At 42.8% G+C, this 18,354-nt stretch overlaps 1 protein-coding gene across 1 annotated transcript in view; it reads right to left on the reverse strand.

The window, feature by feature from the left end:
• The window catches only part of LOC124267900 (hemicentin-1-like), a gene marked incomplete at its 5' end in the record, with an annotated part of 127,718 nt that overhangs the window by 46,785 nt on the left and 62,579 nt on the right, over positions 1 to 18,354 (reverse strand). The window contains 2 exons of the mRNA XM_046702886.1: positions 14,398 to 14,655; positions 15,187 to 15,444. Of these exons, the coding sequence (XP_046558842.1) occupies positions 14,398 to 14,655; positions 15,187 to 15,444 (516 nt within the window). The remainder of the gene's footprint in view (positions 1 to 14,397; positions 14,656 to 15,186; positions 15,445 to 18,354) is intronic.

Below are 18,354 nucleotides of genomic sequence, written 5' to 3' on the forward strand. Positions count from 1 at the left end.
TGGAGTTATGCATACCTGATCTAGGTGTTCTATCGCATGTTTCTCCGGTAGAGTTTGGATTGTAGTCGAAAGGACTGCAGCCCGATCCAGAAGAAATATTTGCTGCAAGGGTTGAATGGTGAGGGGTGGATCCCCGACCACAGGCAGTGGATAGCCGTGAATGAGAGTCATTGTGACAAATGGATCTCCCTGAAACTCCCAGTTGGGAGCAAACAGACCTAACCTCCCACCTACGGGGGAATCGAACACTGGAACCACCGGAACTGGCAGAACCAATCCGAGCTCTGACTTCCGTGAGTCACTGTTTGGACTGTTTGTTTCCAGTTCCAATGTCGTGTCGAAAGGGGCGACGTGACGCGGAACCACGAAATGGCTTCTTGCCCCTGCCACGTGCTTGAGACGGCGGCGAGCCTTTCATACAGTCCCGAAGATCTGGGTTGGAAGGGGTAAAATGTGCGGTTCGGCGATGCCGCATAGAATCCTGGAGCTGAATTTTTTGCAATTCCAAGAGATCGACAGATACTTGAAATTGGTTAAGACAGTCCACCTTGGCTGTGACTTCTGCAATAGCCCGACTGAACACTGTATCCCCCGACCAAGGTTGACGAAATAATTCAGCCTTGAATCTATCTTCCCATGAGGAGAAATTCAACGGGCCCTGACGTCGTATGGCATGTAAATAGCCAAACAAATGAGACAGTTGCTCTAAGACCACCTGGAATTGGTCTAAAATCAGAACCATACTTCCCCTGATGTATGCGTCCTGGTCCGTATAGGCATGATTGACAGCCTCTGCCACCGCGTCAACAGCCGAAATAATGCAGTTGATGGAAGGGATAGAATGGCGAACCGTAGTATCTAAGTGAGCCAATTACCTATCTTCCACAAAAAACGGCAAACTGGAATGCTTGCCACAAACCATGGAAATGTCATCATCAACGGAAGGTGCCGCTGACCAAAGTTGAACACCATGAGTTTGCGCCGTGGATGGTCGGAACCTTGGAGCAGACAAACCATCCTTCGTCCTTCTAAGCTTGTTGAAAGCCGCGTCAAGAGACGAAGGTAATTGTCGAAGACATGGACACAAAGGAAGTGTGATACTGGAAATATCTCTATTAGTCATGGCATAAGACGTGGCCAAATCATCTGGAGATTTACTAAGAGGTAGCTGAAGTTTTTCAACTATCCAGGTTAGCATGTAGCCGGTTCAACAACATCAAAACTGCCATCAGGAGCGGAGATGTCTGACTGCCTAGGTGAAGGTAAAGTAGTCTGGGATTGAGTCCAATCCCTCAAATCCACAGAACGATTATTGCTAGGTACGGCAGACGATTGTTGAACATGTGAAGATGAACGACACTGATTCCAAGCCGACGTAACCGCACGCAGCATAGTGTCTAAATCCGGCGCTGGAGAGGAATCAAGAGTAGGATTCCAAGACTCAGCAATAACCTGTGACCGAGGCAAATAAGAAGTGGTATGGCGTGAAGGAGAACGCTGATCCACTGAAGCATAACGCTGCCTAGCAGGTGAAACCACCCGTACAGAACGACGTTGCTGAGGTGTACTATCATGTAAAGGCACTGACCGTAAAACGTCACTAGCACTAGGCTGGCTAGAGGGGATATTCTGATTCACCTGAGGTGAATGAGACCAACTTCTAGTATCCCTCTGACGCAAAGACACCATGCGGTTGGGTGAAACTGGATCGAAATGGCGAACCACTAGGTGAGACTGAACGACTACGGGAATCAAAACGCTGTGGTGAATTGATTCGACTATGAGATGGTGAGTCGAACGGAAGCACATGTTGAGGTGAATTGAGTCGGGAATGTGAACCGGTATGTCTTGGTGAACCAATTTGAGTACTTGAAACAGTACGGCCAGAAGAACCCATTCGACTACGTGAATCAGTTCGATCAACTGAACCCATTCGATTACATGAATCAGTTCGGTCAGGTGAAGCCATTCGAGTACGTGAACCCGTTCGGTCAGGTAAACCCAATGGAATATGTTCTGGTGAGCCGACTCGGCAAGGTGAGCCGGTTCGGCAGGGTGGGCCAGCTCGGGAATGTGAACTGATTCGTCCTGGTGAACCCATTTGATTGCCTGAATCAATTGGGATTGGTACATTGGAAGGCCGACAAGAGCTCGAGCGTGAACGAGATCGAGAACGACTTTTCCAAGCAGTGGAAGAACGCATTCGAACCTTCGCACCAGATGGTGACTCAACTCGTGTGGGTGAATTGTTTCGGTGAGATGAAACCGTGGGAAGGGGAGAACGGGTACGTTCCAACCGCACCGATCCCCGCTTCGATGATGAATGCTTAGAAGTTCTCGAAGTCTGTGAACGTTCCGAAGAAACAGACCTACGAGATAATGTAGATTGCAGGTCTTGCGTAGAAGAAATATCTGTCATTACCACCCTGGTACGCTCATGAGAACTTATACTGGGTGGTGGAAGCTCCCCAAAAAGCCTTTTAACGTTCTCAGACAAATAGGAATCCAACGAAGCGTCCAGAAAATCCTCGTCAGGAGAGACGGGCGATTTAGACCGGTGAGCAGTGAGGGTGGGGCGATCTAAACATTGTTTCTTAGCAGGAGATGGATGAGACCCCGCAGGAGCATTCCAGGCCTTATCTGCCAAACGTCTGACACAAGCACGTTTGTAAGATTTAAACGCCTCATTAGACAGTCCGGAACACTTATGACAACGTGTGTCCCAATCACAAAACCCCACACAATAGACACACGATGTGTGTGGGTCCCATGCTGAGATGACTTTATTACAACGGTCGCAAAACTTTCGTTTACTGGCCTGAACAGGCTTAACCATTATGAGCAATTCTCAGACGAAAAATTTTTCACGTCCACTCAGTGGAGCGACAAGAAAGAGAATGAGTATGTGAGGTGATCACGTGGGTGAGGACTGCGCATGCCTCGTGTTGTCATGGACTAGTGAGCACGACTGAGACAGGAAGGCATGCACAGCACGGGGAGAGGGACAAGGTACGTCTTGAGCAAAGTTTTAATTCGTTTCCACTCATGGTCGAATGAAGAGAGAGAGGTGCAAGTCGTGAGATAGGATAAGTTTAAAATTTGTCTATTCTCTTCAGAGGAGTTTTTTAGGAACAAATTCAAATCCTGTCAACTGCTCAGAAATTTTCTCTGTAGAAGTTGACCTTGAGATTGCCCCCTTCTTGTCCATCTGTTTTCCTTTAGTGAGTGAGTGAGTTAAAATTTAACATCACACCGGCAATATTTCAGCCATATAGTGAGGACAATAAAGTTGATATACTAGTATATGATAAATATCTGTCACGAAGGACAGTAATACTTTAGCAACGTATCACAGACTTCAAGTCTAAAACTTAATCATTTCCAATTCTAAAAATACAACTCCATATGACATATATTAACATTAAAACACAGACTATGAACCACCACAAGAAAGCTAGGCCACCTTACTGGGGTTCATGGGGAATTACAGTACTTCAGCCTCCTGCATGAATCCCCAGTAGGATCTACACCATCAATTCAGCCACTGGTAGTTGTAAACAATGCTGGCCAGAAATTAAAACAATACCAAGTCAAAGGATGAGTCGGAACGCAACGAAATTCACTGGAATTCGGGAGTGACACACTTCAATGATGTAACTGCTTTGAAAAGTAGAGGTCAGGAAACGTGAAATGTCTAACCCTTCTACATCGTGAAACAGAATTGTGCTCCAGATTCGTCCAACCACTGAGGTGGTAGCATCTCCGTGTCTTAATATAAAAATAAGTGAAGTAGTTCTTACCCATAAGCAAAGAAAATATAAGGCAGACAATCAGTTCAGACTTATATTCCGGAAAATACAGGGAAGCAGCAACCGTGTGGGTCCAAACTGGTACAGTCCTTGGATGTCTTTGACTGAGAGGTCCCGAAGGAAGTGGGAGGAGAAGAACGAGTCAGATTGCCAGAAGCATCCTTCCATAATGGCGTGGAGAGAGCAGTTACAATGCAGAGAAATCGTAGACGCTAACGCCCGTGTATCATGTGGATTGGAAGCTGTTGGGGGTGACAACCCAACGAAAGTGTAAGCCCATAAGATAGTGCCTCTCATCCAGAAGGATAATGTGGTGCGAGACACTTCCACCCTGGATGTTGAGGACAACGGAATGAAGAGGCGCCTGCAGAGATGATGGAGATCTTTACAAGCAGCAAGACAAAATCTTTAAAGCACTAACAGGGCGAAGCTGCAGGTCTTCATTGTCATGCCGCCCAAAAATCGTGGACAACGGTGGGATGGTAAAAGTACGATCGGGTTGTCCCGGCAACTGATTCTTCGTTATGAAATCCCAACGGAGACTGAGGAAGACTTTGCCATGCTTCTTCCGTCCGAACTGAACTCTGTTAATGTCCAAATCGTGCAATTTAGAAATCTGAGCAGCTGTAGCTGAGGCCACAAGGAAGAAAGTCTTCTCAAAGTCCTTCTGAGCTAGGGGTTCATAGTCTGCCAAGGCCAAATGACGCAACACCACAGAAATCCCATGCAGGAGGTCTAAACTTTTTAGACTGATCGGCCAACTTGAAGGACATGAGCAAATACTGAAGCTCAGGAACCGTTGAGACCTTAGAACCTGTGGTGGTAGCCAGGACCGAGTTGATCGCAGCAAGGTAAGTGGCCAAAGTGCAACCCATGAGCTTCTTAGACGACCGCAAATGCTGAGGAAATTCATCGACGATTTGAAGTGATGTAGAATCTGGAGATGTAATGCCTATGGACGTGCAATATCCCTCAAAACACTTCCACTTCTCATCCTAAAGTGAGTGGGTGGAAGTCTGCTAAGCAGAAGTGATGCCATAGCCACTCTCCGAGAATATGCTTGGACTTCTGCAGATGTGCCAATGTGCAGAGACAGGATGTGAGGGGATATGTGGCGCCGATCCGAGTGAGAGTGTAACAGTAGGTCATCCCGATTGGGAAAAGGAACTGGGTTTGGGTCTGCAAGCTGTGCGAGATCGACAAACCAACTCCTGACTGGCCAGTAAGGTGCGACCAAAAGCAGTAGAATCTGTCACGTCGCCCAGAGTTTCTGGATTACTCTGGGTAGAAAGCCAGAGGGTGGAAGGCGTAAGCATTGAGTTCCTCCCACAAAATAGCCAGTGAGTCATTGGTGAGACAAACTTCGGGAGCTGATGGTTGAACTGCATGGGAAATAGGTCGACTTGGGGCTTTGATAACGGGAAGACCAGTTCCTGAAAGATCTGTGGGTTCAACTGCCACCCCGTGGGAGACAGCTGATCGCTCGAGCATCGATGGCGAGGGAGCTGAAGAAGGTTCGACGAACCTGTCGACTCGAGATGGTTGATGTACCAGATGACCGTGGAGTTGTCTGTCTGAATCAGCAGGGAGGAACCCCAAAGTTCCGTCACCCAATGTCGAACCGCCAAGAACTCGAGTTAATTGATGTGTAAGTCCTGTTCGGTGACAACCACAGCCCGGCCATCTGATGATGAAGAACATGAGCCCCCCAACCCGTGAGGGATGTGTCGAGGAACAAATGATGAGTCGAAGGACAACATTCTGCTCGTCTAGCATGGCTGAGGCTGAAGCTACCCTCTGTTAGTTGGGTTTAAGCTGATGTCAGAAAACCTAGTAGCTGCCACTGAGATAGCGCTGGAGGAATGCAATGCGGGGTCTTGATGCACCTGTTTTGAAAGGCGAATATCATCCTCTGACAGGTGTCGAACAATGTATCGATGAAGTGGAGTCTCTGGATCGATGTTAGCTTCAATACAGCAATGTACACTAGCCAACCTAACTGCCAGAGCAGCATGGTGGTGAACTACAGTTAGCGGCAAGGTACTATCAGATCCTGTTTTGCCGGAATGCAATCATCAATGTAGCTTCGGAGATGAATTAGCGCCTGAAGTTGATTTCTGTAAGTGAAGGCTTGAGCTCAGGTGAGGAGACCCAGCAACTCTTGCAACTGATGAATGTAGTAGATTCGGCGCATGGAGATTGTCAGTCAACCTACAGGAACATATACATTGTAAACGGGTGATGAAGGTTGTGGAATGGTAGTTCACCAAATGAAGAGCTGGTCTGCTGGATGGAGTGATAAATGTAGTAGACTAGATGCATGGGGATTGTGAATCTACTGGAACGCTTGCAGAGTTGATGGAAAGACGAAGGTAAAAGAAGACCGGCGACCACAGGAACGTTTGTTGGGAAGACAAAGGCAGTAAACAAGGGCCTGGGGACTTCATTGACCTCTGAACTGAGGGTTTGGGCTAAAGTAGAAAACCCTAGTAACCCTAGCCAAAGTTGAAGCGTTCTAGGACACCCTCGGCTGGCTGACGAATCCCGACATAATCACTCTTACCGGGAATGGCACCATTCATCATTACTGGCAATTAAATGCTGGGGTTGATATCCTCTGAGTAGGACTAAGACAATTCTGTCAGTGCACTTTATAGTCACTCTCAACATCACAATTCTTCGGTAAACAAACAGTAGTCCGCCATTTGCAATTGTTACCCACAATGCAACAGTGACAAAAATACGGACAAAACGGTCTTCAGTCTTCAGTCACAACCCATAAAAAACGGTAAAGGGATGGTCGCTACTTGACAAGACATCACTGCTGGTACCATGCACATAAACTTGATCCATCTGTCCAGAAGCTTGCTGGTGATGTAAAAGAAGAGTGAGGAAGATGACGAAACAGGCCATGATTGGACCACGAGATACACCATGACGCTGTTACGAGTTGTCTGTAGTAACAGGACTCAGTGAAGCATTATAAAATACTCCTGGATAGCAAGCGTGTCTGGTAATGCACAAACGAGTGGTCGGAGAGCTGATCTCTTAGCCGGAGGGTAGATTCCTAAACCAAATCATTCATCAAGGTGAAGATCGGATGGTAGAATAAATCTGGAACAATATGAGCTCTAGTCACGTAGAAGTCTTGGAGATCCGGGATCGTCAGATCGTCAAGTGCTTGCGTAATGTAGATGTGTGCACTACTGACATAGCTACTACCTTCATTCAACCAGTTTAAAAGGGGTACCAGGTGGGATAAGTCGTGTGACTAAAAACGTCTAGCACCCCACGTAGGGTAATCTGGATAACCAAGTCAGATTGTCATGCTAATAGCATGCCACATCGTGGTGAGGAATTCAGTGTATCACAAATACCCTGAAATTAACATCGTGTTGAAAGCTGGTAGAGTTTAAGTAATGGCGTGGGTAATTGGCCGTATCTAGATGCAAGTTGATGATCCTCGATGAAGATGTAATAAACCAATGTTGACAAGTTCCGATCCTTCAAGGTGAATGTAGTAAGTAGAACATCTGACTTCTCGCTCAAGATAGTTGTAGATGAGTGAGTGAGTGAGTGAGTGTACACTTTTACGCCGGATAGGTGAAGATGGTTGGTGAACCAAGTGACCATGTGTGTCGAATGAACCAACATTATGTCTTTATCTTAAAGGCGGCTGTTGTCCAAACGTCAGCTTAAGTACAGATTCGCCAAACCTGAAGGTGTCTTCTGAAGAAACGCCGTGTTGGAATTAACATCATACAACAGAAAATAATGGCAGAATCCTGATGGTTTGGCGAATGCTGTCAGATCGGCGAATGCTGTTTGGTAGGTGATCTGGTAGGATTCAGTGACTGGGGTCAGTTGGGTGATCTGGCTCGGAGAGGTAAGATCTGAAACGGCACTGTGATCTGGTTCTGGTGCGGCAAATCTGTTTGGCCTTACGAGCTAGTTCGATGATGAGGTTCAGATCGGTCTGCCAAAAGTAGGGTAATCTCTGATGAACCAGTAAGCCGGGAATCTACCGTGTTGGAAGTTGCACGAGACAACACTGGAGATTAGACGTAAAACAGATCTTATAGATGTTGGCAAGATTTCGAGCAGGTCGTTTCGCAGAGAAATTCTGAATATTGGTAGGCGGTTGATCCAAACGGTTCAGTGAACCATGTTTCCTCATCGAAGAAGAAAAACTAGGAGAGCCAACTGAGTTCTGCCAATCACCAGAGAATTGTATGATCTGGTGAAAAGCGCTCATAGAAAGCTGATTCGTGGGATGCCGTTTCGGCAAAGGTTGATTCGCAGAATGCCGTTTCGGTGGAAGCTGATTTGTGGGATGCCGTTTCAGTGAATGCTGAATCGTGGAATGCCGGCTCAGCAAATGTTGTTTTCTACAAAGCCGGTTCAGCGAATGACGGACTGGAGAGGTGCGGTCCGGCGAATGCGATCCGGTGAACTGTGGGTCGAAGAATGTGTTGATTTCGGCGGAATGGATAAACGACTCGTTGGAGCACTCGAGACAGCATCATATTCGTAGAATGGGAAGCAGTCAGCGAAACGACCGAAGGGATGTCACAAAGGTCCTGCAACAAAAGCCTGGATGTGGCAGGATGCTAAACAACCACCACATGGGATGTCATCGATGATGAAGGGCTTGTACTGGAAGGCAGAGAGCCGACAAGTTCCCTGAGTTCTTCCGATAAATGCGAATCCGAAGAAGACCGCATAAAATTCTCGTCGTAGGAGTGAGTAAACTGTGACTGACGAGCAATGATAATGGGACGCTCAAACTTGACTTCTTGGCTGGGTCCTACTACCGATGCTGCATATCTGGCTTCACAGCGAGTCGCCAAGCACAGGCCCTGGATTAATCCCCGAATGCCTCAAAGGTAGGATGTAGACATTCATCACATCGGACGTCTCATTATATTGACCCACACAACACGGGGAAGAAAGTGGAATGCATGAAGAAAATATATTGCTGCAGTGAGCACATTTTATCCTCTTCCTGGGCTAGTCAGTCTTCCCATGATGTAAAATGGGAAAACTAACGATGAAGTGAAAACACGTCCACACTCAGGTGCGACCAGAAAGAGAAGGATGATTTCGGAGATAGTCACGTGGGTAGCTAGTTGTGCATGCCGCATGCTTTGCATGACAACTAGGAAGCTGTCTCCTAAGGAGGGTAGCATGGAGTGCTTGGGCGGATGGACAAGAGAGGCCAAGGGAAAAAAGTTTACATTGTTCCACTCAGTGTCGAATCAAGAGAGAGTAGTGCATACCGTGAGATAGGGTAAGTTTAAAAAGTAATAGTTTTTGATTACATCAAGCTCACTTAAACACATCTATTCAAAAACTAATGAACAGTCTTCGCTTTTAAGGACCCAGTAATTAAATGAGATTTGATTGTGTTAAAAAGATCTTCTGTAGCTAATACGACATCGTCGTAATATGACCTCATCAAATCTAGACTAACTGCCCTTTTTTCCTTGCAGATATATGGATAGAGAAGTTGGCAAATTCGTCATACACCTGATGGGCACATGAACAACATTTACTATTGTTACTACCATGCTTAGGTTTACATGTTAAGCAGATACTGTCAGGACCACGATCTAATGCGCAATGTCCACATCTAGAATAACTTCACATGAAGATCGGGGTCATAGTTTAGTTGAAAAACATGCTTATTTGATCACCAAAATTTGGAAATATTAACTATAAATTGTATATTTATATACATATCTTATCTCACATAGTGTACTCTCTCTCTCATGATCGACAACTGCAAACAAACGTTTCAGCCTCTCTTTCAAACACTCCCCACTGCTCCCATTCCTGGTCAGTCTCAGCTTCTGCGAAGCAGGCAGCATGTATCCTGATTGGCCATGTGACTGCCTTGTCTGATCATTCTCTTATGGGGAGTAATCTGTGTAGTGTAGGATTGGCGAGCCTCCGCAGATCAACAAACCAACTCCTGACCAATAGGACACAACCAAAACAGTGTTTTCGTCTTGGTGGACTGAAGCTCCTGTAACACCCTTGGAAGTAGAGCTGGTGCTGGAAATGTGTAAGCGCTTAGACCCTCCCAGGAGATTGCCATGCTAAGGCATCTGGAACTGGAAACACAGTCTGGGAAGATGGTTGTTGAACCTGGTTGCAAATAGATCTATCTGTGTGTTGGTGATCGGAAGGCAGACTGATGTGAGGATCTGTAGATGTAGTCTCCATTCACATAGTGACAGCCAGTCGGGTCGGGGTAGAGCATAGGCGATGACGTTCTTTACCCTCGGTTTGTGTCTGTCTTGCTGTAATACACAGGGAGTCAGATGAAAAAACTGGATCCCATATTCCAGAAGATCTGATGAACCTTGGAGCCCTTGATTGATGTACCCAACTACTGATTGACCACAGCCTTGACACTTTATCATTGTGAAGGTGATGAGTGGGGTAAACGATTTCAAGTAAACTCTTACACAGAGATTCAAATTGTCAAGCCATGATGGGGCAACGAGGGTAGTACATAGTGAAACAGACGTAGAACTTACCCGGAAATGTTGATTCGTTGAACCACTACTCAATGTACCAATGGATTTGAAGAAAGTAGTAGGATCTGTGCAAGGAAGCAATTATTTCACTAAGACGCAATCACTGTCTCGCAATAACGCTACCTGCTTCACTGCTCTCTCCATTATTTCGAAAGTGCAGTAGTTCTCTGTTGATGGTTTAGATACAGTGTGCATGGGTATAGTATTTTGTTGAATATGTAGTCAAAACTTCACACACAGGAATTTAGTGAGGGTGTCCATCGAGTTCCAAAGAGCAATCATATCTGATGCAACAGATGGTTGAGTGAGTACACAAGTAAGATTATATACCACTTCTGCAATCTTCCAACACTACATCGGATGATGCTAAGAGGAGCTTTATACACTTTCGACTAGAAGTGAGTTAAAGCTGGTAAAAGAAGGTCAAAAAACTCTTGCTACTGTCATCTGGAGTGGGTATTATTTCCACAATCTGATACAGAAGTGTGGCACCCAAGCAGATGTTAATAAATTACATTTAAAAAGCCTATTATCGGTTTCACCTACTTGGGCAGTCAGTTCAGCTTTGAAGAGCTCATTATGTGACGATGTCTTAGTGGCCTCCATTGTGTATACCTTGTGATGGGAGAATCACGGTGAAGCGTGTTCTGCTTGACTGTTGATTTTTCCATCACAAGGGATAAATACTTCAGTGTTTAAACGGTCAAAGATCTTTTTAATAATGTAAACTATCATTTAATTATGGAGTTTTTAAAGGAAATAGAATTGTTGCATAAGTTTTGAAATATGTTTTGTAAATAGATTAATTAGGAGATAAACCTACTGTGTGGGAAAATCAGAGGTATATAACGGAATTATAATAGCTCTAAATTTAATTTAAAACCGAACGCGTAGCGTGAGGTTTTAAATGAACAATTTAGAGCTATTATAATTTCGTTATATACCTCTGATTTTCAACACAATAGGTTTATCTCCATTCTACCATGACAATTTTATGAACAATTTCAGGTGGAGCTCTTTCTTTGGTTACGAGTCAATACGTGAAGCGGCCTCGCATTCCAATCTCAAGTGGTATCGCCCGAAACGGGGTGTTTTGTGGCAAACCGTCAATGACTAACAAACTCCAGATTCAGTAATAACAAATCACGTTTTGTTTTTTCAATGCATCAATCACCAATCATTAACTGATAAGTTGGAAAACATATATCAAATAAGTTTAAAAAGCTTGGTTCACATTTGAAAATTCCACCGTAGACCCTTTCCCCACCAGAAAAGTGGTAGCAACCTCATGGCCTTGACCTTTTCTCGAAGTCATTGTTTACATTTACGTGCAAATTTGGAAAGATGCGACGGGAGAGCCTCTGACAGTTTGCGAAAGGTTAACCTGATTGTATGACTGAGATAGTCTTTGATATCTAATTACTGGTACTGGTACAAAATTTAAGAGTAGGGAAACTGCTGTAACGAGAAGTCCGTGTTGTACCGAATTTAGATACTGTTGAATTTTGCGCCCAGTCAACTTGACGATTTCACGCACCTCTACGTCTGCGTGCGGCAGCTGTGGTGACTCTTACACACTCATGTGTGTACTTTGTGCTCAAATTCGATTTTACGGATATTATTTTCTACATTTTGGAAAGTGTTTTGTGACCTAGTGGCTTCAAAGTGTAGTGAGTTCAAATTGAATCGGATTCGCTGGCATGTTCGCGAGTCTGTTGACAAAGAGCCAGATTTGTGGTGATATTTCCGAAAGGATGGATCAGGACACGAGGGTGTGCCTCTGGCATAAACACGGTAAGGTAATTAATTATACTTTAATAGACTACTTTAGATCAAGCAGTGTAATGGATAAGAGGGATCATGACTAAGCTAAATAACTTTTTCAACGATATTATACATTTAGAAAAAAATATGTTGGGCTAAACAGAACGGTTTGCAGATTCTGTAGATCTAATTGTGTTTTACTACCGCTAAATTTGAAACAGTACAAATTTCAAAATATCATTTTGTTTGAATTGATAACCCAACTGTTTATTTATGTGGACGGAAGGCATTAAAATTTCTTCGGCGTTCGATGTTAATGCATCCTCCGTTACCGGATCAAGATCAGTGGCGATATCGTTGACGAAAGCTGATAATAAATTTAACACGGAAATTTTGTAGCAGTCTATTGCTGGATCTATTCTGACATAACATAGAATCAACGTAAACAAATTTGTTTTTGCTGAATTTTTATTTGATCTTGTTCGACTGAATATTTGTTTCCATGCTTTCGAAGTACTTTTGTATGTATAAACACCTATTGCTGTGATTTACGCAAGTAGTGAGTCGAGCCCGTCATCGCTAAATCCATCTTTAAAGACATATGTGTAATTTCCGACAGTAAAATCGCCGTAATTTATCGATGCATCGGTAGGTTGTTTGGTGTCCGCCATGTTAGTGGGCAGACAAAAATAGTGCATTACCGTAAACCATGTATGATTGCGCACGGAAAACAGAGACCTGTATAACGTGATTATATACCTCTGAATGACTTTAATTAACCAATCACAATCCAGTGTTTACTGAAGTCATGGTAGAATGTTATATTATTGGTATTTGAGATTATCAACTAAGATTGTTAGTGGCTGTACCCTCAAAGGCGGTTAAAGTAATGTAATATTATTGTCCTCATGCAAGGATAGGCAAGTCCCAAAACCTTCAAAGTACATTTCAGCTTACCAGAAGTTTTAAACGTACCATTTATGTGAGTTTAAATTATGGCTTAACTTTCCTACACTCGCAAGCGGATAAAGGGATGGTATAAATCCAGCTGGGGTCCATGCAGGTAGCAAAGCTGCTGTAAGTCCCAGTGGTCCTTAATATGGTGATCTTCCTCCGGTTGCTGGCGATCCACTGCCCGTTTTATATTACATTGTCCTAATTTGAAATACAGTTTTAGAGATAGATACTAGTTTTATTTCTTGTGTCTGTTATATTCTAGTTGGTTTTATTGTCCTTCGTTGGCAGGCTTTTAGTGATTTACATGTATTTATGATGAAGTAAAAAACTTGTTTTAGTCACGATATGGCTGAAATATTGCCGATGTGACTTCAAATTTTGTCTCCCTCACTCACTATACACGAAGAGCAGGGGTCCGAGGAAGAGAAGATCTTATAGCATTGAGAACAAAACTTTCTTTACCCTGAAGTAGAATCTTCTGTGCCCAAGGTAGACTATTTGAGCTTAAAAAGTGTTCCCTTCACAGTGGTTTGCTGCATGCTTCACAGAGGCTGGGGCTTTCCAGGATCGGGAGCAGTGGGGCGTGTTTTTGGATGAATGTTATAAGAGAGGCCAAAAACTGTTTGTAGTTTGTTTCCACTCAGCTGTCGAATCATGAGAGTACACTATGTGAGTAGGATATATTTAAAAGATTGAAAGAACAAATTATCTGACAGTTACCTACTTAATGGGAGAAGTTCTGTCTGATGTGTCTGTCCATATACAAGAGTAGTTATTGAGCTATCAAATCAATACAATGGAATTGGGATTTGTAACTTTGTATATCTATGTCAGTTAAACACCAATATCAGTGAAAAATGAAGTCCACAAATCTGCAAATAGCAAAAGGCACAATTTTGGGATCTGTCTGATATATCTGTCATTGCATTTTCTTTTTTCAAGTTATGCTCTGGAAACAAAATGATTACGGATGTACGGACACACAGACTAAGAAGGCGTTGACTATTTCTATGTTACTAAATACTATATAAGGTAACAAGTAGATGTGTTAAATATAACATCGAAAACTATAACGGAGGCCTCATAATTTGAAAAATTTAGAATTTTGATAGGATGGCTAGCACTAAACACAGAAACTACACTTCCCAACCATACTGTTGGCTTAAAAGTAAGGGAATAACAAGTCACCAGTTTGGGCACGTGGGTCAGGAATGGGTCCATCTGGGTGAGAAGGTTTTGCTGTTCTCGGGGAACATAACACAGAGAGTTTCCACAATTTCGTGTGTGTTAAGGAATCATGGTAGCATGACTGACATACTCACACTGCACATTGACGTTGACCTGAGCTGTGTCTGACAGTCCTGCAGTGTTGGAGGTAGTACAGATGTACACTCCTCCCTCAGTCCTGGTGACACGTCTGTCAAGTACAGCCCCATCCTTGCTGTAACCACCTGGACCTGTCCACCTGTAGCTTGTTGTTGAAGGGTTGCCTGGTGTGATTTTACTGCTACAGTCGATGTTGGGACTGGTGTTCTCTGTCACATCCTTGTTGCTGGGGACGGATGTGATCACTGGGGCGTCTGTTTGAAAGAAATGGTGAAAGGAACATATGATGTTAACTCCTTTTAAGTATGGACAATACTGTTGATATGTTTTTTCCATATCTTGATGACTGTTTCAATACATTTGTGTCTCAAATGTAAGTGATTGATTACATCATTGGCAGTCTTTCAGACAAATTGTAGAAATAGCATTTATAAATTCTTTATTTCAATTAGTCTGATCATGACCAAATATAAATATGTACATAACTGAAATATAGTCGCCGGTTAACTGCAAAGGGCAATTTACAGAGCATGTGCATTTCCATACCTTCTGTCTGTGGATGGGTATTTTAATGTCTATTTAATGCATCTATGTCTAAAAACTAAGTCTTTAAAAATACAGCCACGTTAGCAGTTTTAAGGATATTGTAATGACAGTTTTTATAACTTTTAGTTTTAATGAAGCTGATGATGACCACATATGCCAATGTATATGAATACAAAATGATCACGCGTTCATACAAAGGGTGTATTTGGTAATAGTGGTAGCATGACTGACATACTTACACTGCACATTGACGTTGACCTGAGCTGTGTCTGACAGTCCTGCAGTGTTGGAGGCAGTACAGATGTACATTCCTCCCTCAGTCCTGGTGACACGTCTGTCAAGTACAGCCCCATCCTTGCTGTAACCACCTGGACCTGTCCACCTGTAGCTTGTTGTTGAAGGGTTGCCTGGTGTGATGTTACTGCTACAGTCGATGTTGGGACTGGTGTTCTCTGTCACATCCTTGTTGCTGGGGACGGAGGTGATCACTGGGGCATCTGGTGGAGACATGTGGAAATAGAATGCAATTGACAAAACTTTTTCTTACCCATATGAGGACTTCTTTTGCCTCCTTGCAGGTTGAACAGCAGGTTGGATAAAATATGTGAATATTCCCTGTTCCAGGTGTCTTATGAGAACTGAGCTGATGCAGATGGTGATCTCTCCCCAACAGCATAAACTGAGTCAAAGTTTTAGCTACTTTTGAGTGAGATTCAGATACTGCCCAAATGTCCACGAAGCATGTGGATTGTCTCCCTGCTATCTATTTATTTGTCACTCTCTCTTATCAAAGCCCTGCTTCTCCCTTCCTTCATATTATTATAGGATAGGATATTTATATAGTGCACATATCCATGTATCTAGTACATGCTGACAGAGTAGGTTATAATTATCTTGCTGGGTCTGTCTGGTGAAAGTGCTCAAATCCGATCTGGAAGAGCTTTGAAGGCCGCTAGAAAGAAAGACAACTCAAATCCTTAAAACATTAAAATTTTCATTCAGGCTGAACCAAAGGACTGAGAAACAAGCTTCAAGAAAATAGGTTATCAAGTTTAAGAGGGATGTATTTGCAAGAATTGTATACAATCTGTCTGTGGTGGCATTGTCAGTCGTCGAAATATTTAAATATTTGTTTCTGGACAACTGGAAGACACTAATGGGACTAATGAAGACTGTGATGTAGGGCAGTCTTTGTGAGAGGCAGATGTTTTGGAGTGACAGTGGTCGATAGGATCTCACTTCATGACACTCTAGCATTACTTGGCCCGATAACCAAGTAATGAAGGAGGTGAACAGAAAGAGAAAAGACTGACTCTATCAGAGTTATGAAAGTAGTCCGTTTTGATGGGCGTGGCTCAATGTTACACATTCCCTTGGAATATTCATGTATTAACAAATTTCCTTATCAGAATGCAGGAACAACTATCAACACACTTAATTAAGCATTATCTAATTGCCTGCAACCATGCGAGTCACATTAACTTTTAGTTTCATTATTTCAACAATAGCTGACTGGCCTGCAACTACAAAGATGTGTAAGTTCTATTTGGTCGTCGGTACATTACTTGATGTTACATTTTCTAAACCTGACCACACACAACTGCCTCTTCATTGTACCTAAGAAACTGATAACTTGTTCCCCTATAGGAAAGGTCAGTGGATCTTCACCAAGAAATAACTGTTTCATTTAAATTCCTACTAACAATCAGTTACAATCTAATCAGGATCAATAATGAAAAATTTGAAACCTTAAAATGTTTATGCATGTGCATATTTCAGTTAATCAGTATTAACAAAATATGTTGGAAAGAGCAGATATTTACCAAATCATGTTAATATATCCATCAAGGAATGTCCACTTCAGGTATATGTTCTCTGATATTTTTCATGTTCCAATGGATATATTCATTACCAATAGCACAATGAACTTAAAAATGTCCTTTGATACATCAAGCAGAACATATTGACAAGAAATGTGTCATAGTGAGAGAATTCTATGATTGTCTTCCATAACAATGAATGACTTGAAAAGGCCTTTAACAGAGAAAACGTTACCAAATGGTGAAAAAAGTAGATACTAGAAGCCGGATCATGTTCTACATTGCTCGACATTAAGGGGAAATTTATCATACAGTTGTGTACATACACATACGCATAGGTCCAGATATTACGCTCATTTATAATACCTTAAAGAACCACTAAACTTTGTTTTTTGTTACTCTTTTAACCATTACATATGAAAGATTTGTGGTTAGTCTTATGCGGAACACCAAATTTATTCTTTAAAAACTTGTGGTTAATTAATACCGAGCGATTAAAAGTGGCCAAAAAGTCGCCTGCTTCCCTCTCGCCCGCCAACGAAACCACAGACAGGTTACGTAACTCTGTCGCCAGAGCACTGCAGTGACGTCATATGAGGAACGATTTTCAGTTAGTTGTATAGAAAATGTCTAGCACGCTCATCATTTTGAGGATTTCTCGACATCAACGACGACATGCCGAATCGTTGCTTTGTCGTCAATTGCTCCTAGGGGTCGGGCGATGGTGTCCCCATGCACAGATTTCCACAGGATCCCGCAGTTCGTGCTAAATGAGTTATGTTTGTGAGTGCGAAGCGAGCGTTGTGGAAGCCTGAAACGATATCTTACTTGTGTTCAGATCGCTTCACGGAAGTTAAAGAATCAAAACTACTTACTAGTTGTAGTAAAATATGCATATGATTGATGACCATAAAGATTTTCTATGACACAACTTGTAACATAACGATTTCTTCCTCGGAAGTGAGGTTGTGGTCGAAGTAACAATAATATTGTAAGTAGTATTATATTGACACCCACCTCGCTGCCACACGAGAGAAATTGTTATGTTATACCGCTATGTCATGCAAAATCCTATTGGCCATCAATAAAATACATATTTTACTACCAGTAGAAAGTAGTTTTGATTTTATAACTCGGTGAAAACAAACCTAAATACCATTTATCCTCAGACTGGCGGATGTTCCCGACAGGAGCGCCGCCATTTTAAAAATAAAAAAATCTGTTAGAATTAATGAGATTATAGTTTGTTTTCATCAAGTTAGAAAATCAAGACTACTTTCTACTCGTAGTTAAATATGTATTGGAATCATAACCAAACGGATTTTGCATGACACAACTTATAACATAACGATTTCTTCCTCGGAAGCGAGGTGGGGGTCGAAGTGACATACTGCGCAATAAATATCTTGCTACATTCCCATGGTTAATGTCCACTCACCAGTATGTAGATACTAGTCAAGGTGCGTCTTTCTATTTGGTCTTATAATCCTAATTAGTTTATTATCAGGCGATCTGCCTTTACTTATAACTTGAATATCTAGACATTTTAAATCATAATTCGCACACACGCCCTAGTGTATGTTGTCT

Source organism: Haliotis rubra, unplaced genomic scaffold (assembly GCF_003918875.1).
Source record: "Haliotis rubra isolate DU_JTF1 unplaced genomic scaffold, ASM391887v1 Scf1346, whole genome shotgun sequence".
Taxonomy (NCBI): domain Eukaryota; kingdom Metazoa; phylum Mollusca; class Gastropoda; order Lepetellida; family Haliotidae; genus Haliotis; species Haliotis rubra.